The sequence below is a fragment of the Bicyclus anynana genome, chromosome 18, assembly GCF_947172395.1.
Source record: "Bicyclus anynana chromosome 18, ilBicAnyn1.1, whole genome shotgun sequence".
NCBI classification, from domain to species: Eukaryota; Metazoa; Arthropoda; class Insecta; order Lepidoptera; family Nymphalidae; genus Bicyclus; species Bicyclus anynana.
This window is the reverse complement of record NC_069100.1, coordinates 9,578,353-9,601,075: the sequence shown is the minus strand read 5'-3', so window position 1 is coordinate 9,601,075 and position 22,723 is coordinate 9,578,353. Positions and strand designations below refer to the sequence as shown.

Genomic DNA, 22,723 nt, shown 5'->3' with positions numbered 1-22,723 from the left:
ATCTGCTTATCATTCTTTAATCTGTTAGTTATAGTGAATGCACTGTCATGTATTTTCAGTTCCAAGATCGACTCGCTATTCATGAGCGCGCTCGATCATCAATCCGCCTTTTAACGGCGTCGATATTTTACGCGCGATGTTGGAGCGTGTTTGATTTACTCCCGCCCCCGACTTTGTTTACGTAACGGAGAAATAATTACAATAGCGCACTGTATAATTTACAGCTACGCTTTTTTTTAGTATCTATAAGCTCAGTGGTTTTGAGATGGACTTGCGAAAGAATCATCACTATTATTAACCCATATTCGGCTCACTGCTGAGCTCGAGTCTCCTCTCAGAATGAGAGCGGTTAGGCCAATAGTTCACCACGCTGGCCCAATGCGGATTGGCAGACTTCATACACGCAGAGAATTAAGAAAATTCTCTGGTATAAAGGTTTCCTCACGATGTTTTTCCTTCACCGTTTGAGACACGTGATATTTAATTTTTTAAATTGCACTCAATTGAAATGCTCCGGACCGGATTCGAACCCACATCCTCCGGAATCGGAGGCAGAGGTCATATCCACTGGGCTATCACGGCACGACAAAAGAATATATGTTGGAAATTATTTATCTATTACAGCCAGTTTCTTCATGTAAAGCTAAAGTAACAGTAAAAGTAGTAAGTAGTAAAGAAGACTTTATTTTTCAGTGAATAAGACCGTCACTTTTGATTTATGACGTTACTTTGACTGTTACTTGCGATGAAGAAACTGACCGTAATTACTACTATTTATTTATTAAATACTTAGTATGGCTAAAAAGGTTATAATTAATTCCTTAAAATTTTAGACGGAACAAATAAACTCACTTTAACTTTTATGTTAGTTAGGAGAGTAAATTAGCAAAATAAAAGTTATATGGAGGTTCCTCACTCTAGAGCTCTGACCACCAGTTGATTGGGTTATAAGCTCCTACTCGTAGAAAACAATGGAGAAGACTACTCTTTTATTTGTTAGCATTTAATTTTTAATGTGTTCTTAACACTATCTCTGCCCGCGGTTTTATACGAGTATAATTATCGCGTACAGCCATTTGTTGAGCGTACGTACTATATTATTATAGTTTTATGCATAAACAACTGGTGGTCAGGGCTATAGAGTTAAACTCATTCACAATATGCACCTTTATTGTTTTCTATAAAGCCATGGAAGCCCAGTGGATATGACCTCCGCCTTCGATTCAGAGGGTGTTGGTTCGAATCCGATCCGGGACATCCACCTCCAATCAGTTATGTGTGTTTTAACAAATTAAATATCACGTGTCTCAAACGGTGAAGAAAAAACATCATGCGGAAACCTGCATACCAGAGAATTTTCTTAATTCTCTACGTATGGGAATTCTGCCAATCCACATTGAGCCAGCGTGGTGGACTATTGGTCTAACCCCTCTCATTCTGAGAGTAGATTCGTACTCTATAGTGAGCCATATATGGGTTATTGATGATAATTGTCTTGTATGTATCTGACCGTTGACCACAGCATTGCTGTCTTCCGGTCTGAAGGGCATGGTTGTGTATGTACTTACAGGCACATTAGGCTTCAGAATTATGCCTCAGGTGGATAGACACAGAGCCAGGTACATAGTAGGGTGTGTTCCTTGCATGCCCTGTGAAGTTTCTAAACTAAATGGCCAAGCGAAAGCTTCTTTGTTTCGTCGAATTGAAATCTTTTCGACTTTATAAGACAATTGACTGGACTATCGGACCAATAACGGTTGACACAAGATTACTATTATACAGCAACACTAAACATGGTGCTCTGCATATTCGTCCGGTTCATCTAAAGAGTTATTGTTAAGACGAAAGCCTTAATTTGAACTGATTGTGCGCATCATAATAATACATACTTACATATTTGCGTAAGCCTTCATTCGCACTAGAGCTTTTTTAACGGACTTTAAAAAAACGTTCAAATACAACAAATGCATTCCCAAGTATATGTTCACACGACAGCGCTTTTTTTGGAGCATTTTCAATTTTGAGTATTTTTTTTATTTGTTGGTAATAGACCTTCATTTAACTTCATACTGTATTTGAACGCTTTTTTAAAGTCATTTAAAAAACCTCTCGTGCGAATGAGGGCTAATGCTTTATGCGATAAATGAATCTCTTTGGCTCAGTGCAGTCAATTAAATTATCATCATATACAAAAGGTCATACGTTTTTAACGCAATCGATAGTGCTGTAGTTCTTAACAGTTAGGGCCTGGGATCAATTCCCAGCTGGCCTATTCACTAATTTGATCTTTATTAAAATAAACATCAAATCAACTGAGAAATTATATCCGCTAAGGGTTGTCAGTAAGCGCCGGATGACATTTGTTACATTACTCTCAATTTAGTATGTCAACTAACGTACGTCAAAGATAGTGATTTAACCTGCTGGTAATTCCATCTTAGACAGCATCATCACTTAACATCAGATGTGCCCGAACGCTGGCCGCCTCTTTCCTATAGAATACAGAAGCTTTGGAAATTAGATCACGCTGCTCAGATGTGATGGCATACTCAGGTCAGGCAGATAATGTTTGACACTGTATCTATCACAATCATGTAGCGATATTCTGTAATAAAGTAATTAATAGCTCGACAGTGTAAGTAATACGTCCCTATTTCTCTGTCTATCATGAGTTTGACGACTTCCGTGGCGTAGTGGTATGCGCGGTGGATTTACAAGACGGAGGTCCTGGGTTCGATTCCCGGCTGGGCCGATTGAGGTTTTCTTAATTGGTCCAGGTCTGGCTGGTGGTAGGCTACGGCCGTGGCTAGTTACCACCCGACCGACAAAGACGTACCGCCAAGCGATGTAGCGTTCCGGTACGATGTCGTGTAGAAACCGAAAGGGGTTTTGATTTTCATCCTCCTCCTAACAAATTGGCCCGCTTCCATTTTAGATTGCATCATCACTTACCATTAGGTGAGATTGTAATCAAGGGCTAACTTGTAAAGAATAAAAAAAATAACTATAGATAGAGAAAGATAGAGACAAATTCGTTCCACCCACATTGTCGAGTTCGTCATAGTCATATTCCTTGGGCCCATGGCGAGTTGGACAGAATTATCAACGAGGTGAACCACGGTGGTGTTATCCCTTCTTAGTCATCTTCCAGACTTTGGTGCGTCCGATAGCATATATGCTCGCTGTAAATTGTCCGACAATTATATTACAAACATATTACACAGACGATTGTTGCAAAATTGATTAAAGAAAAATAATTAAAATAATCTGGTACAATTTTTTTCATGTCAGACAATACCTATTTGTTATCGAACATCAGGGGTGTAGCTACCGCTGTATCAGCCGTATCAATGACACGGGGCCCTCGGACTACAGGGACCCCTTATGTGTGAAAACAAAATATAAGTAATATAAGTAATTCCTGGTTAAGCGGGTGCCTAAAAGTTAGTAACATTCTACATAGGTTAAGCACAAGTAAAATCACATTTTAAGCGAGCATTTTTTTATCTTTTAGTGAGAAATCTTTACCCTTCATTTGAGCCCCTCAACTAAGTTTGTTATCCCCTCCAAGGTACGCTAACACCACTGTCGAACATACCAAAGTTTCAAGGAGGAAATGGAATTTAAAGCATAGGCATGAGGTCTCTACCTACGGGAGTCAGGAGTGATGTTATTACGATTAGATGGCAAGTGTATGTACGAGTGCATGGAGTACTGCAGTCACCTTTTTGATGGCTCTGCTAAGTATCAGTTGGCTGCTATGGACGATGTAGATCGCCGAGCCAGGAGACTTATAGGCGAAGACTCACCCCTCCTGAGAAAACTTCAAACCCTTGGTCATCGTAGGAAGGTTGTTAGTTTCTAGGTTTTTTAAAGAATATATTTCGGAGAGTTTGCACAGGAGCTATTTGAGCACTGCAAGACACCGGGTAGGTTTCCATCTCTACGTCATTGACATTCCTAGGACTCGTACGAAGCGATTTGCTTCTTCGTTTCTTATACGTGTGGCTAAGGTATGGAACTCTCTCCCGAAGTCAGTATTTCCTAATTCTTACAACTTGGGCATCTTTAAGATGAGAGTGAATAGGCATCTTCTAGGCAAGCGCGTATCACCTTAGGCCACATCTACACTTACCATCAGGTGAGATCGTGGTCAAGCGCCAGCTTATTCCGTATAAAAAAAAAAAGTTGCAGACACTTTCGGCAGGACCTTGTTCTTATTAGTAGTATATGTTATAAAAAACATTTAATACCTAGTTACCTCAGCCGTAAGTAGCCAAGTATTATTATTATTATGATAAAATTGAAATCTAACGTCCATGTCGGCCATAACGCGATCCGTGCCGAGGCCACCCATTCGATGGTAATTTGCCAATCGCTTAATATCCTCATAAATCAATTTGCAATAAACTTGCTTTTTTACACTAAACTTTATATGACAGTGATAATTAAAACCAAGCGTTTGCCCACGTAGGTACTTGTATAACTAGTGACATTTTTTAAAATCAACTTCTATGTTATTTGATCATAATATACCCTATCTTTATTTTATAAATGATCTGTCATTTCGAAAAGTGTAGTCCGAGTTCAGAAGTATATAAACTAGCGGACGCCCGCGTCTTCGTCCGCTTGGAATTCAGTTTTTCATACATCTCGCAAAGACCATAGATTTTTTCGGGATAAAAATTAGCCTATGAAGTTAATTTAGGGTATTATTTATCTTCTTTTTGAATTACACCCAAATCGGTTCAGTAGTTGCGGTGTTAAAGAGTAACAAACATCCATACAAACTGTCGCGTTTATAGTATTAGTAGGATTAGCGATTGAATGCGACCTCACTTGATGTTATGTTGATAAGATATTCTTTTCTTTTTTTTTTTAATTCTTTACAAGTTAGCCCTTGACCAAGATCTCACCTGATGGTGGAATGATGGATTCCCAAGTCATTCGTGACTAGGAGACATCAGGATTGATCTCACAAGATCTGAGACTCACAGGAGACACTATTAGAGAGATGATTTTTTTTTTGGAAGGACTTTATTCTAGTTATTAATTATACTTATTCGTCAGTGTCGTAGGTTGTATTTTATCCCTGTATTCCCACGGGATCGGAAACAACGCGGGTAAATCCACGGGGCGTCGGCTATCTGTACTAATTTTAATTAAAAAGGAAAGATTTGATTGTTTGTTTGCATTGTATAGGCTCCAAAATTACGGAACCGATTTGAGAAATTCTTTCACTGTTGCGAATTTATTTAGGGTAATATTATTTTATATATACTTTATTGTATGAACCAAATACCCTATAAATAAAATACTTCTCTCTTCAATATCCTTTATTATTATCAACTACGTTAGGTAATTATGTTCAAATCCGCGCGACCGAACTGTAGTCGAGTTAGGTACGAACTGCCATATATTCTGTATATTTTGTTGCATTGCGTATGTGTGTGTCCCTTACGTATGTGTGTGGTTATAGCTACACTATCCCCATGTGCTATAGACTATATTTTTATCCTCGTATTCCTACGGGAACGGGTACTACACGGGTGAAACCGCGTGGCGTCTGCTAGTTATAAATAATTTGGCAGTACATTCAAAATCAAACCACTTTCAAAAATTACAAATTTCTAAATTGGTCCAACTAGGAATCGAATTCATTACCTTTATAAACCATCGCAAGTCTGCGGTCACAGAGGTTGTCAAAACCGATTTATTATTATACATTGTGATGAATAAGTCTCTAATGTAGGTACGTGAATACCGCCCGATATGGCCCGTCACGCATTACAAGAAATGAATTAATCTTGCATGTTTGTGTGTCACCGAGCTTTATGATGAATATACTCCCGCTATATATAGACTTGTTATATCGCGACATAATAACAGATTGACTGACTTACCAAATATATTCTACTAGCTAAGCTACGCGGCGTTGTCCGCCGTAGAATATCGTTAACTTCAAGATTGACGGTTTTTTTTTATTCTTTACAAGTTACCCTTGACTACAATCTCACCTGATGGTAAGTGAGGACGCAATAGAAGATGTGAGCGGGCTAACTTGTTAGGAGGAGGATAAATATCCACAACCCTTTCGGTTTCTACACGACATCGTACCGGAACGCTAAATCGCTTGGCGGTACGTCTTTGACGGTAGGGTGGTAACTAGCTAGACCTGGACCAAATTATGAAAACCTCAATCGGCCCAGCTGGGGATCGAACCCAGGACTTACGTCTTGTAAGTCCACCGCATATACCACTGCGCCACGGAAGCCGTCAAAAATAGATTTTCATGTATAATATATGTATTATACATGAAATGTATGCTGATCTCTTCATAATATGTTTTATTTCACTTGTATTTGTCTTTGTGGTGTGCAAATAAACTAAGTATATCTATCTTTTAAGGATAACTTACTATGCCCATTCTTTTTGTGAAAGTTTAAATCATTTTTCTCGCGGAAGAAGTCGCGGGCTCCGGCTAGTATAATAAAGATTTGTACAAGCTATAAACAGGTCAATGACAGGTCATTCGAAGGATTAATATATTTTGCTGAGATAAAAGTGATAAAACTCTGACGCATTGTAGTTCGGTAACACGAGACGAACGTATCGCGACCTCGCCGATAACCAGCGTGTATTTGGTTTTTTTTATGATTGATTGTGACTAAACGTGACTAATTAATATTAATTGTTTTATGTTACTAGAGTATAACTTAAATTAGTAATCTTATTTTGTTAAAAAAAAAATTATATACATTTTACACAGACATACATACTTAAGCCCACCAACTCGTATTGCATCAGGGGGATGGGTACAAGCTCCAAATCCCCTCTCCCGAAAGAAGAGAAATCTGGCTTTGGGCCATTAAACTACACAATTTATGTGCTTCTTTTAGAAACAGCTTTAATTAAAACACGACACTGGATTGGCACCGCCTTCAAACTGATCAGAAGGTAGCACATAGGCAAGATGTTATTTTTTGCTTTTTATTTTAAGTTAATTTTTAAGTTGGAAGTCGGTTGAATTTTATTTTTTAATTTTTATTTTTTTATTTTTAGTGATAGCATACCTACTGCGTGTGAACAAAACGTAAACAATTAGCTAAAACGTTATTTTCTTATGACAGGTACCTAAGTCCTACAATCCCAATTTTGAAAATACTCGTTAACTCATATACAAAATTTTACTCCCCCTTTATCCACAATTAATATGAATATAACCAATTGTCTTGACTGTCCTTCATCACCAAACCCCTTTTGCAGTCACAACCCATATGGGTGGAAAGTTCTCATCAATATAAAATTAATCAAGTCCAAACACAAGGTAGCTACTGTAAATCGTTGACGAGTTCCATCGTTTGTGTTTCGGCTCCATCATCAGACCAACACCAGACCTTCATAAAATTGTAGTGGTTTAAAATACCTTATGAAAACACTAACAAACGCACTAGCCGTCTCTACAATTTTCGAAAGTTCCCCTCAATGTTCCCCTCAATTTCTCCAGGATGCCATCATCAGATCCTGACATGAAAAAAATGGGACCACACTGAAATCAAACCCTTCAAAACAAAAAAAACAATTTTCAAAATCGGTCAAGAAATGATCGAATTATCGCTGGACATACATATAAAAAAAAACATACATACAGCCGAACGTAGAACCTCCTCCTTTTTGGAAGTCGGTTAAAAATTAGCTAGTAGTACTTTTTGTGAGATAGTTAAGTATTACCAATATGCAACAAATACAATGAACTCAATATTTTGATGTACCAACAAATAATCTCCTCTCTATTCAAATTTACTATTAAAAAAAAGTTTTCGAAATTCAAACGCATCGTTCCTATTGGTCCTAACGGGCGGCGCGCGCGCACCTGATTAAACAAAATGGCGTCGATCGGCGCGAATTTTCTAAATGACGTCCGCTTCAACGTTTTAGATAGTGAAAGAGGTCATATCGCACACATTAATGTACTTAAATTATATTTTTAAATATAATATAATTTAAATAATGTGAGTAATATTAATGCAAATATGCTTAATGAATAATAAAACCACCGTGGAATTTCTTTGAGTGAGGCCATTATAATGCATTCGCGGTTGCGGTTTACTTGCGTCTTCCTCTATGAAGTTCCGCCTTGGCTCTCTCCGATATAAGAGAGAGAGATTTAGAGAAGACCCTGTTCTAATGTAAGTTAGTGTAGGTACATGATAAGGGATGATTTATATTAGACTGGGCAGTGTCAAGGCCGGGAACGACCGTGGTGTTGACGACCGATGATTTATGGCAGGCGTCCACTGATCCGCATCGTACGTATCGGACGCATCTCATTTTACCTACTATTACGATTCGATGCATCCGATACATACGTTGCTAATCAGTGGACGCTTGCCATAAATCATCGGTAAAGAGTCGTATACAGATGGCAGTGATTCTTGATACTCTTGACTACTACTTGATTCTCACTCTGGAGCCCTGACCGCCGGATGCTTGGGCACTCAAATACCGCAGCGGGAGGGTTTATTTTATTTTATAAATTTTTAATAGTGTTTTGTAATATATTTTTATTATAACATTGTTAAAAATTAAAAAAAAAAAAGATAAATGAGAGCTATGTCTTATGAAAAACTAATTATTCGATATTTTTTTATAATTGCGAGATTAAATAAAGTACGATGTCAATATATCGCATGTAAATACAATAATATAATTACTTTAAGCTAATTAATTATAAATAAACAATACTATAACCGATAAGCGAATGTACAGACACGCCCGATGGGCCAGATACGCGTAGTAACCTCCCGGGTTATCGGTTAGTTAATTTATTACCACTGGTAACGTGACCCAAACGTCTCGGGTCGCCGCGTCGACAGACACGTTTGTGTTTTACGCGTAAACAATACAGTGTAAGGTTTGACCTTTGAGTTATTATGCAATTGAGATGATTTTAATGTTATGTAATTGTGCCTGGTTGGGTTGTAAGTGTAACAGACATATCAAGTCAATTATTTGAAAAAATTATTTAAAAAAAAAAATACCTGCCTAAAATATATTAATTACGTAAATCCGTTCAGCGGTTTGGAAGATATGAGGTAATAAAACATATTACATACATACAAGATACGCGCAAAAAATATAACCCTTCTTGGAGGCGGCGGTTCCCATTTGGTTAAATCGTAAGTTTACCATTATACTAGCGAACGTCCACAAGCGTATTTCCCGTTCCTCTCGGAATACTGGGATAAATAATATAACCTATGTTATCCGCTAATGATGTAGCTTTCTTTTGGTGAAATTTTTTTTTAATCGGTTTAGTGGTTTAGCCGTTAAAGCTAACCAAACATACTCATATTTGCAATTTAAATATTAATTAGGATGGCATATAATATAGATAGTATGCGTTCAGGTGACAAAAATACAACTCGAAGCTTAAAAATGGTTTTTTCGTGGGTAGAATCGCTTAATATTTTTCGAAAAAAAAAAATGCTCCGTAAAGTGACAATCTTTGAAAACCGATACAAGACACCGACAAAGGGTATCATTGGTAATTAATGCAGTACTTTAGCAAATATCGAATTAGTCCGAACTTGGTCAGAAAGGGGCCAATTAAATGCCCATTACACGTTAAATGAGCTTTTCACACGGTGCTATATGGTATGGTATGTCGGACCCATGTATCATTTAGCCAAGGCGCAGGGTTACTAGTTGCACTGTCTACGAGTTAGGGTTACCACATCGTGTATGATCTCAGCACGAAAATTGACGTAAAAAGATGAAATTTGGCAGGGAGGTAGTTTATAGTTGGTTGACGTCCGCTAAGAACGGAACTAGAAACCGGATTATGGAGATCTAAGGGCGGAAGAGGTCGCGGGTGTCCGCTTGTTTTGAATAAAAAAAAAACTAAAATACTACCTTACTGTGCCCCGCGGTTCGATATATGAAATCCCAAATGAATTTTATAATAATCCCACTAGTATTCTAGAGATTAGGCTTAGTTTAATAAAATGTGATATATTATGGTTAAAAATCTCCTGGAAAAACGTCAGTAGAGTCAGTAGTTTTGATGTAGTAGGTTGATTTTTTGTAACATTGACCATTAAAAAATCGAAAGAAAAGCTACGTTTTGTGGTGGTCATTTTGTAATTTTCAAATTTGGTATTGCATAAGAGTCCTTTCATCGACATAAATAAGAACAAGCAAAGTTAATATAGTAGTTACTTCTAATATATAAAATTCTCGTGTCGCGGTGTTCGACATTGAACTCCTCCGAAACGGCTCGACCGATTTTGATGAAATTTTTGGTGCATATTTAGTAGGTCTGAGAATCGGCCAACATCTATTTTTCAAACCCCTAAATGTTAAGGGTAGTCCACCCCAAAATTTTTTTTTTTATTTTTTAGGCAAAATTTTTTGTTTTTATTTTTTTATGACACAGCATACAAAAATACATACAACCCTAAATTTTCACCCCTCTACGATCAACCCTTATATTTTATTTGTTAATTAAAAACTATACATACAAATGATTTGTAACTAAAACGTAGTCAATTTGAGCTTTATTGTTATTGTATAAAGTTCATATTAATAATAATTAGAAAACGGGGTAGGGGTAGGGTAGTAGTAGGGTAGGGGTAGGGTAGGGTAGGGGTAGGGTTGGGGTAGGGTAGGGTAGGAGTAGGGTAGAGGTAGGGTAGGGTAGGGTAGGGGTAGGGTAGGGGTAGGGTTGGGTAGGGGTAGGGGTAGGGTAGGGGTAGGGTAGCGGTAGTTGAAAGTTTACATCGAGTTTCACGCGGACGAAGTCGCGGGCATCCGCTAGTATTACTATAAAATACAAGTTAATATAGTTAAAAAATACCGACAGAATTGAGAACCTCCTCCTTTTTAAAGTCGGTTAATTACAAAAGTAATTGGCAAGCTGTCCGATACCGAATACTAATGGATGATTTATATTATGTCAGCCACTGACGATCAAAAAAGCTCACATGCCTACAGCGGTAATGGCTTGACAGCCTATAAACTGATCGTGTGTTGGTCGCGATCGGCATGATGTCATGCACATCGCGACCAACAAACGATCAGTTTTATCAGGCATGTGGGCTTATCGGATGGTGAGTGGTTAGCCTTAGACCGTACTCACCGGGAACGTCCGTGGTGTAGACGAGCTTATAACTAAGTATTTTGGTTTAAACAAAATTACTACACCGATTTTCATCAAAATTAAATCTTTCAAACACAAAAAGAATTTTCAAACAAACATTAAAAAAAACATACGCGTTGAATTAAAAACCTCTTTTTTATGTCGGTTAAAAAATACTCCACTCGCACGAAGTCGCAGGAAACTATATGTTTGTAAGACATTTAAGTTTATTTAAAAGTCAGCGCTTGTGAACCACGGGAGTCTCTAATAGTTGGTAGTAAATTACCGTCGGTACGTAGAAAAGAGAAACACAGTGGGTGATAAATCCGTATTTGGCGGTTAAGTGGCCCAACTTACAAATGAACAAAAACTTACACATCTAACTAGCTAATCATCTTGTTTCTCTATACGCTTTTAGGGTGCGTCCAATGCCTTTCGTAATATAACACGCCTTCTGTAGGTCTGTTCACTCATAGCAGTCCAGTCTCGATCTCGCAATAATAACCCCATATCTAAAACAGTGTGCCTAGTTTTCAATATTTTCATACTGTTAGTATCCATCCATACATACTATCCATATAAATTCGCGTTAACGTAAACGCGAATTTATTTCCCGGAAAAATCCACGGTTTCCGCGGGATTTGTGAAAAACTGAATTCCACGCGGACGAAGTCGCGGGCGTCCGCTAGTTTCAAATAATAAAAAAATTTCAGCATTACTGATAAGGTTTATGTTTTCCTTGTGTGAGATGTGAAATACCGAACAAGTGAATAGTTTCATTTCCTGACTTGCCAGTAATATACATACTACTAAGTTTTCATTTAGGGGGCCCTCAGCACACAAATCTCTATCTCTCAATTAAGCCAAATCAAATAAATTTAACCCTAAAAAAGCAAGCGCGTGGTAATATTTACCCCGCCGTTAGTGGTCATCCAAGCCCAGGGTTGACCCAAATGTTTGCCCGCCTAAACAAATATTGCGGGACGGTTTATACAGTGGCGATTCAATTTGGAGTCAGCAAACCAAGTTAATAGTCTATCAAGTATTTCTATTATTAATCGTGTTAAATTTAGTCAGATTCAAATTATTTTGGTGAAATGTGTATTCATTTACATTCCATTAAAACTATTAGATTAGAAACATAGGTCTGCTCTTGTGGTCTTCGACAGAGGGTAATTAGTAATTATAATTTACCGGTAAAGGTAACATATAATTACTTACATAGTTCGGTTCTCATAATTTTAAATAATTATATTGGAAACTAGTTAGGTTCTCATAATTTAAAAAAATTATATTGGAAACTAGCGGACCCGGTTAAGCTTCGCTTTGACTTACTACCCTACCCTATCCTACTCTACAAATGCTCTGGCCCTTAAGACACGGGCTTACCTAGTTTAAGGGCCAGGACGTCATTGATATTTATGTACTGAGTTTATTCAAATAAAACAATTCTTATTCTTATTCTTATTCTCTATACAAACTTCCACCCCTCATTTTAGGGAAGTGGAGGGTTAGGAGACAAGGTATATCACTCCATCCTTTCAACTATCTCCACTTGAAAAATCACGTCAATTCGTCGCTCCGTTTTGCCGTGAAAGACGGACAAACAAACAGACAGACACACACACTTTCACATTTATAATATGAGTATGGATAAACATTATCAATAACAATACAAATACGTATTAAGGCGGATTTACATTTGTCTGACGTGTCGTGTTGTGACGCATCAGAATAGAATCGGTTTCATACATTTTGTATGCGACACATGAGAAGCCATCACGACATGTCACAACACATAAGTGTAAACTTTACCATACAAAATGTTTCTTTGTTTTTCTTTTTTAAAAAAATATTTCCCATATTTTTTATAATATGACCAATATTCCCATTCCCTCCAACTAGTCGGGAAAGACTGTGCTAGGAGTGGGTACGACAATAGACCAACGGGGTGAGGATCGAACCACCACCGCTCGGTGCTGAGTTCAACCGTTCTTACCGTTGAGATATTGAGGTTTGATACCGATTCTGTTCTGACGCGTCACGACAAATATAAAACTGGCTTTATATTTTGTATAGTATCGCCATGGATCCATAAAGTAACGATATCAAATATAAAAGTTCAACCAGGTAATTTAGTAAGTACATGAAAAATTTGTATAATGATCAAAGAACTTTGGGTCTTCAAATACTATTGATTTACTAATTATAATACGACGAATTGATTAATAGGTTTCTTTGAGATTTCTCTGCGAGGGAGGAGTCCAGCCGAGGGACCATTAATTACCCAAAAATTAATAATAATAATTTTCCAAATCAGTTGGCAAATCGCGGTCACGCGTTGCATAAGTGATTGTGTTAACACGGGGATGGTGCACGTATATTTCGAGAGGGTGGATGAGTCGCACGTGTCGCGAGCGTGTCGTGTGGAGTGTGCACAATTGCATTTTACGGGTATACATATTATGTTTTGTTAGTGTTTATTATAACTAGTAAACCCCCGCTAATGTTACAACGCTGCTGGTCAATTCAATGGTTAACGCGCGTGACTTCGTAATACAGAGTCCTGGGTTCTAGCCTGTAATTTGCTCTAAGAATAGTAATAATAATTCGCAGACCGGAGGTGGGAAGTTGGTTGTGTTTCGCCCCGTTGTCTCTGAGAGCACTTTAACAACCAGTTTCTTCATGTAAAGCTAAAGTAAGAAAAAGGAGCCTTCTAATACAGAAGTAGTTTTACTACTCCTAAAAGAAGGTTCCAAACTCGCAATAATTTATGTAAATTTAGAAAGTGAAATAAACGATTTTATATTATTTATTAATTTAAGGTGTACTTAGGTAAGCACTTGCAAAAGTTTGTATGGCTTTCTATATTTCTTGCTCCAATAAAAGTTGCAAAATTGCAAACAGTAAAAGTAGTAAGTAGTAAAGAAGACTTTATTTTTCAGTGAATAAGACCGTCACTTTTGATTTATGACGTTACTTGCGATGAAGAAACTGGCCGTAAGTCTTTTTCATTATCAAACATGTGATAGTGATCGAAATTCAGCCACTGACGATCAAGTAATCTCACATGCCAGCAGCGCTAACGTAACGGCTTGACGTCCGATAAAATTGCGATCGTGTGTTAGTTGCATTTTGCATGATGTCATGAACATCACAGGGTGGTTCGAAGCTCCATATCCCCTCTCCTTTAAGTCAGGAGGCCTGGTTCTTTAGTGGGTCTTTTAAGGCCTTATGCTTAGACCCACCACGCTGCTCCTATGCGGATTGTTGGGCTTAGGATACTAATGTTAAACTATTACGATCACTAATCAGATGTTAATGATAATGACCGTAACCGACGCTTTAACGTGCTCTCTGAGGCTCGAGGCACCAAAAGGCAGATTAATTTTACTGAAAATTTCTTTAAAAAAAAAGAAATGTTTTTCACAGCTCGATCCATGACTCGAACCCAGGACATCGTGTATGATAAGGGTTATCGTTACTTAAACCAGCTCAAAGATTATGAATACACACAAAGTGGAGCACCCTCTATAAATCTCGCAATGTATGGAGTGAAAACTATTCCGGCACCCTCCACGCCAGTACCACACAATCCATTCATTGCTCGCTCATTCACCGTGAAACGAGTGGAGATTTATGGGGTTTTGTACCATTCACTGGTGGACGCTCGCGACTTCGCGCGTGGGGTTTGGGTTTTCAGAACAAGTCTTTATGCTAACGTATATATGTATGGTAGGAAATGAAATAATTATGACCATTTTCATCTGCTTGTCCGTCCATGTTAATATTCGCTGTTTACTAAAAAAAAATCAATTTGAAGTTTTTTACGTAATTAAGTAGGTACTATATACTATGTAATAAAAATAATTCTATGTCGCGGGAATTTATTTTATTTTAAGTTTTTTGAACGATTGTCATGTCCACTCCCAGGTTTTGCCATTTAGTTATACTAAGGGGAATAAAAATCATGTTTATACGAGTTTTCTTTAAAAATGGGGTTTGTAATTTTTAAATCTCTTATCTTATTATTTGAAAATAACAAATATAGTGTATTTGATATTTTTTCTTTGCTTTTATTTGTTCTTTTGGACAATATACACACAAGTGAAATGGCTGGTCTCGTAAGTTTTAAACAATACCATTTTTCAGAAGTCGCAAATTTATTGTAATAATTATGTAGGTGTAAGTAGGTAAGTAACCTTGCATATTTGTTGGCTTAGAAGGTCGACTGTGGTATTAAAAGTTTATTAAGTAGTTATCTGTAGCATTAAGAATTACTTACTTGAAATTTATTATTTTAGAATTTGCCTTTATTAATTGGACGTAAAAGATCAAAGTTAAAAAAAAACAAAGTCGCGAAGTCCGCTAGTGTTACAACATAAACTGTTATTCATGACTTCAGGAAGTTCATGTAAAAATAAAAAAAGTTGTTTTTTTTTGTCTTTTTACCTCAAATTTTGATTTAATCACAGAATACATAACTTAAGTATTATTATTATAAATTGAACAGGCACTCCGTATCCTTAATACCTATTTATTTAATTTGACGTTTACTGAATAATTAGGTAAAGCTGTACATTAGGGTCGTCACCATTGGACAATCCCTCAATGCACTGCACTGTATAATTTGATTAGCAGCGCCGTACAAGCGCTGCGGAGCTTGATATCATTCTGTTACTCCGCATTTAACCAAAGCTTGTTACGTTTAACTCGCTTTTAACCCCAACTTCGCTTGCGTGAATTTTAAATCATAAAGCCAGCTTTGTGATTTAAATTCTTACTTCAAAGAACAACATGCACTTAGCTACTGTAGCTTCGATTCTTTTCATGGTATTGCATGAAATGTAAGTTAATTTAACGTTGCATCTCTGTTATCATTGTTTAAAACCATATTTAATAAAGATTCTGTAGATTTTGCGTGTTGACTTACATAATTTCAGAATAAGAGGTAATTGATATTATTTGTTTTATAATTAGATAGTATGGTTAGAAATAGTCTTCCCAGGTTTTGGTTTTTAACAATATTATCTTAAAAAGCGTGAAAAACGCCTTTACTACATTGGCGGATGAAAGACATGCTTCCTGCAGTTTTATTGACAGAGTTATTCTTTATCGTATTTGATATTCTTTAACTTTATCGTTTTGCCTTTTTATTTAAAAATAAATAATAAAATAGGTTACGTCAACCAGTAACAATTATTAAATGCTAGTCTTTTTTTTTATTAAGAGTTTTAAAAGTAGTGTGTCAGAAGGCCCCCCAAATATTTACTTTATAGATAAGTACAGGCACGGTTTTAGTGTAAAAATTATTTTGAAAACAGAAAAAAATTGTAATTGTAACGCTACCATTGGAAAACACTCAATGCGCGGTAGCGTATAATTTGGATTACTTATATCGCGATAGTACTCGTGACTACAAGGGGACCCGCGTTTAGCGAGCACTTTCGGGGGATTGTCCATGATACGCAGTTCTCGTTTCACTGTTTTTATTACATTATTCTATATGTGCCCCGAAGACTTACCTACTCTTGATGTAAAAAATATTCAAATTCAAATTATTTATTTGTAGAATTGTTTTTCACATATTTTCACATATTCAACCTTCCGAAAGGAATTCGGCCTCGGTGGCAAAGGCAAATACCATCTTGAGACAAGACATTCATATGAATCCTACTCAAATGGAGAGAGACCATACACAGTATCAATGGCTTCACATGACAAAGTATACAAATACTCCAAAGTCGCACGAAGACTACAAAGTCTTCGTGTATGAAATCCGGACCAAATTGCTATACAAATTACAAAATCAGTTACCACGACTATCGCTTGTTAATCATTTCACAAGTTTCAATCGACCAAGATAACGCATAGACTTCTGAGAACTAATTAATAGCACCACCTGCACAAAAAGAGCTCATAAATAAATATAACTATTAACTTTAAAAACATATCTGACGTAATACTATAGATAATAGATATTCATATTACGTCTTATGTGGAACAATTTTTTTTATGTTTTACGTATATCTTTCACGGAGGACATTTATCACCACAACACCGTTAAAAACTTTTGTAGGATCACTGTTTTCATATTTTGTTTATGTAACCTGTTTTTTTAACTGTCCTAAATAAAACTTTTATAAATATATGTGTTGCATATTACTTGTGAGGTCCTATGAATGATATTTTATTCATGAAAATGTAGGTTTAACATGATGGTACATATTATACAATTGAGCCTTTATACATTTTACCATAACTGGTGTATGAATTATCTTAAATAATTAAATACATTTGAATGAAGAAAAAAAAGGATCTAAATTAATATAATGTCACAATTAGAAAATAATAAGTTAGAAAATGTCCATGTCCATAAAATAATCTTGAATGTCATAATAACTTTTTTTTAATAATAATTTATAAATTTTACATTTAAATATTGACCAGGGCATCTCTTTTAGACTATGAGGAAGTTTATTATATATTTTTATTGCCATACAAAAAGAACTCTAGTTTGAGTTCGATTGTTCTCTTTTCTTGTTTCAGCACTGTTGTCGTGTTAGTAGATATCGATCTTAGCTAATTACTAACTGGATAACATGTGATTTAGAATAATGATACGATGACTTATAAAAACTGATCAGGAGTATGGGTGTAAATCGTTACCTTCAGTATGGTTTGAATAAATCGTTCCCCTTCTTGTGGGCATATGATTTCGAGACAAGAGAAAGACAACGTCCCATCGAAACAAAAAGGAGAGCGATGCTTTCGATTTCGCTGCTATTATCGTTATTTGACTGTTGGTCGTTAGTGTACTACTTGAACTATCTTAGACTACCGTAACGACTACCATAAGGCTAGATTGATGTCGAAAATAAAATTTCTTACTAATAAAAACAAATATTGACTTGTTCTGTCGGAACCATTGGAAATCACGTAAAGCACTGCGCCGTATAATTTAGTTTCGCGTTCAACTACGGTAGAGCCGACGAGGGGAGGAGTATAATGTCTATTGTCGACTCGAATCATACGTGACATTGTTATGAAGTTACCGACCATAGTAAAGTTACCCACGATATCATATTTTACTTAAAAACAATCAATAACCGCATCTACAAGTGAAAATATAATTAAGATTTTTAAAGCTAACACTTTCACAAAATAATACTAAAATTGTTGTTACATAAGATTAGATAATACGATCAGCATACCTGTAGGTCTAAAATGCGCGCCACGAGATATCACGTGAAGAGAAAAATACATTGTCGATTGTCGACCAATAGCAGCGACATCAAAGCAATAAAGCGATATTTTATTTTACGATGCGGTACCTTGAAAAAAGTAACAGCATATAGAATTGTTCTGCATGGCTGCCAGCATTTGCCAGCAATGCTGTTTGGCGGCAAAAATAATCGTGGTATTGCTTAGCTTAGCTTATCCGTGATGGATCAGCTTGTAATAAAGAGTCATTATTATTCTTATATAAAAGTAGAACATACAAATATTCTTTTTAATGTATGCTGTGACGTTATGGTTAGAATGTTTTCTACACTGTGACCAAAAACTACAAGGACTGCAAACGAAAACAGAAATATAACCCAACAAACATTTATAGCATTAATTTATAGCCTAGAGATTTTGCCACTCAGTTACCCCCCTTTGGAACAATGGCACCTTTCCCCCTTCAAATGGGCATTATGAAGTCAGACAATCGCGTAGTAACTGCCTAATTGCGAAACACATCTACTTCGTCATTTTGTTGAGTGCTCTATTAAGAAAAGGGGTAACTTTAATTGTGTAGGTAAAAGATAATAAATACTTGTTACAGGAAATGAGAATTGTGACAGATTATAATATAGTTGCTGTGGCCCGCGACTTCGTTCGAATGGAATTCTATTTGCATTACTTTACATGCATATACCTGCATATCGTCACGCTTAATTCCTGCAGGGTTAGGCAGAGACCACGTTTTTCTAATTAGCTTCGATCCTTGCATATCTCCCTCGCTTCTTCCATTCTCAACATTTACTTATGGATCTGCACCGTATTGTTGCTATATGAAGCTATCTATCTAACGATTGAGGATATGATTTCTCATATTATCTTGAAGATAAAATAAAAAAAGCTTTAAACTTGGACTATTTATTAGGGCCTGGTGCCATTAAAACCTGCTACCTTACAAAGCCATCATAATCCGAACTCCATGGTTGTCTACTGTATTTGCCTATGGTAGCAAAAACTTACTATAACTTTCAGCTTCTTATACATTCGAAGATCTAACGATAACTGCAAACTCCTCTTAAAATAAGCGAGTAACCTTTCTACTAAAATGAAAAAACAAGTCAAGTCAAGAAAATGGCATAACACGCAATACACTTGGAAAATCACAGTGCGGGTGAAGTTTGAGGAACGTGAAATGGTGTAAAAATCAATTGATGATTGCTTGTTGTGGATGTGCCTACTAATTTGTTTGATTGTGTTGTTGCAGTCACAGATAAAGCTGGTTACCAGTCGCCATATGGAGGGATGGACAATGGAATGGTGAGCTCTTTTTGTTCTTTTCTTAATTTTTAGCGTTCCGTGGGTCTAAAAGTTAACACGGTAACGGAACCCTTCGGACGTTTTGTTGTTTGTGTCTGTCGGACTTACTTAACAACCATATTTTACTCACTGCAGTCCATTGAAGTTGTGAAAACGTCGTATGTAATCATCAGGTTAAACTAATACCAGTATGTACCTACCTTTAAATTTGTTCGGAACCCTCTGTGAGCGAGTCTGGCTGGATATCCTTGTGGCTTGTAGAAATAAATCCACCCCCCCCCCTCCCCAAATCTAAAGGCATCAACCGCCACCCAATTTACAAAATAATTTCTTCGTCGCAAATGAAAATTTCGGAATAACCGATTCCTCTCTTATTGTTTTCGAACTTGTTATTTTAATCTATTAATCATTGGCAGCTATCCTCGTTGTTTCAGAAAGTAATAAAAAATGTAAAATTACAAAAGAAAAATCACTAAAATAATATTAACTGTTTTATTGTTTATATGCAGTATGTAGAGAATTTTAGTGGAGAAAAAAATAAAAAAAAGTATAAAAAGTATGCCCCGGGTGAGGATCGAACTCACGACCTTAAGATTATGAGACTTACGCGCTGCCTACTGCGCTACCGAGGCTGTTGACTGTGCATTCGAAATAGGTCGCTAGAATGTTTCCTTCCTTGTATCAGAGAAACGAATTTCTTTTTCTATACATCGAAGTTTTTCCATCTAACAGTCAATTTTATTTACCAATAATTTTGAAACTGTCAAAGCAAAATTGGCCAGTTTTTAATTAAGTTAAATTTTCAACATGATTGTGCGTACTTTTATTATAAGAGGTCAATAAAATTAATGAATGAATATCCAAGCAGAGTAGACCGCATTGTCACTTAATATCACGTGTGATAGCAGCCAAAGCTAATTTGTTGTTGAATAAAAAAAAAATAAGATCTGGTAAGTTTATTTATGAATCGTCCGCCACGTATTAACTCGTCAAAATAAAAACCAGCCAGCGACAGGTGGGAACTTAATTGTTGCTCGTACATCCGGACCTTAGGGCCCATACGTACTGTGTTTCACTGCTTAGGGCCCACCTAGATATAATTTTTAATTCATTTTCTCTTTTTTTTCTAAATAAAATTTAATATTTTTTTTTAATATATGTCATCGTCATCATTATCAAACCCATATTCGGATCACTGCTGAGCTCAATTCAATTCAATTTTTGATTTTATGGCTTGCTGCTGACTGCTGAGCTCGAGTCTCCTCTCAGAATGAGAGGGGTATATTTTTTTTACATTATTGAAAAGAAATTGTGAAAAGTATAGTCTACAATTGGTTATTTTCAACACCAGAAATCAACAACAGGCCTATAATAAAAACCAGATTCCCACTGCTATATATTTAAAAGGTAATACTCCAATCTTCCTAACGTAAAAACAACGAAATATGGTAATTGACACTTCACAAAACCATTGCCACTGGTCATTTAATTAAAAACAGTTTCATGTCGACGTTGTTTGTGATTTGTACTTATTTAATGTTTATAATACTTTTTTTTTTATAATTTCTGGCAATTTTGGTTCAAAATTCATGTTCTGTGTGTTATCGCGTACTTTGATAACCCCGCACTAGTAAGCGCGTGATGGCCGACCCCCCACCAGGTGGACTGACGACATCAAGCGAGTCGCAGGGATTCGCTGGATGAAGGTGGCTCAGTATCATGATGTTTTGAAGTCCCTACAAAAGCCTATGTCCTGCAGTGGACGTACATCGGCTGATGTGATGATGATGATGAAGATTCAAGAAACACACACTTGAGAAGGGTATTCTAAACCCTAGCCGTGCGTATAAGAAAAGAAGACGCAAAGCTTTTTGTACAAGTCCTACGGACATCTACAACGTAGGGATGAAAATCTACCCTATGTCTTGCGGTGCGATCGAAAAAGCCCATGATATGCGTTCGACGGACGGATGTGAGGTCGTGCGCGCGAGGCAATGCTACCCTCCTCCCGGCCCGCGCGGACCATCGGATGTGTCGCACTGCTCCCAAACGGCTTGACTGTTTTTAATTTTGTATATTTGGTAGGTATATTGAATAGGTCATAAAGTTATTTCAACCTTCTACCCCCGCGCCCAATTTTTTTATCGCGATTTTGTTTTTATATGGCAGAACGTTTGCTGGGTCAGCCAGTATTAACATCCAAAAGTATTAACTAAACAAGTAAGTAGACATGCGCGACAGTACGTTTTCTAGTTTTTAATGTAATGCAACTCGTTAATATGATTCGATGATGTTTGAAACATCTGTCGGTCCGGTCGCATTCCGCGCACGGACGGACCGGACGAGATATTTACATCTATGTCGTGTACAAGTGTTAGAAGTGTTGTCTTTATGGTATACGAGTATATTCTTCTATTGTGTTACCCCGAACAAACAGTATTCCACACTGGCGCGAGCAGTGGCGTGCATAAGATTTTTATCTAGGGTATGCACTATGTAAAAATTGTAAATTTCCTTGTCCAGCTATGTATTCAGTGATCCAACATAGGTTTGTATTGAGTCCTAAGGGTAGGCAGTGCATTTTTGCATCTATGAAGTGCACGCCACTGGTCGCAAGATATGGGTAGATTGCATAGCCGATGTAGAGTAGGTACATCGACACGTAACATCAACCAATAGCGGCGCAATTGGATATCGCCTTCCCTTTACGTGAGTTGGGACGAAAGAGACTTTGAGTGAGGTATACTCTGCTGCCATTAGTTGAAATTTTGTCTATTTCTCTTTGCAAGAAATGTCGTTGGTCGCACAGGTGATCTCCAAACTGTTACTCTTAGAAAAATGAAAAACTTAAATATGTATATATGGGTATCATAGCCCGATAAAGGAATGGAATTCACGACTTCGTGATCCAAAGACGCATAGACTAATCACTGAACTAACGAATCAATGTAACTATAGACCATTAAGTTACCATCTTCAAATTCAAATGAGTATTCTTTGTAACCGATTAAAAAAAAATATGTTTGTTTATAACTTCGT

At 36.8% G+C, this 22,723-nt stretch overlaps 1 protein-coding gene and 1 non-coding gene across 3 annotated transcripts in view; one reads left to right on the top strand and one right to left on the bottom strand.

Annotated features, from left to right (window-relative positions):
• The window catches only part of LOC112053170 (protein daughterless), a 117,132-nt gene that overhangs the window by 5,471 nt on the left and 88,938 nt on the right, over positions 1–22,723 (top strand). For both annotated transcript variants that reach the window (XM_052886852.1, XM_052886851.1), the window contains exon 2: positions 19,632–19,684. In XM_052886852.1, coding sequence (XP_052742812.1) covers positions 19,632–19,684 — 53 coding nt within the window. The remainder of the gene's footprint in view (positions 1–19,631; positions 19,685–22,723) is intronic.
• Trnam-cau (transfer RNA methionine (anticodon CAU)) lies at positions 20,244–20,316 on the bottom strand. The gene has a single exon. It is a non-coding gene; the product is annotated as a tRNA-Met (tRNA).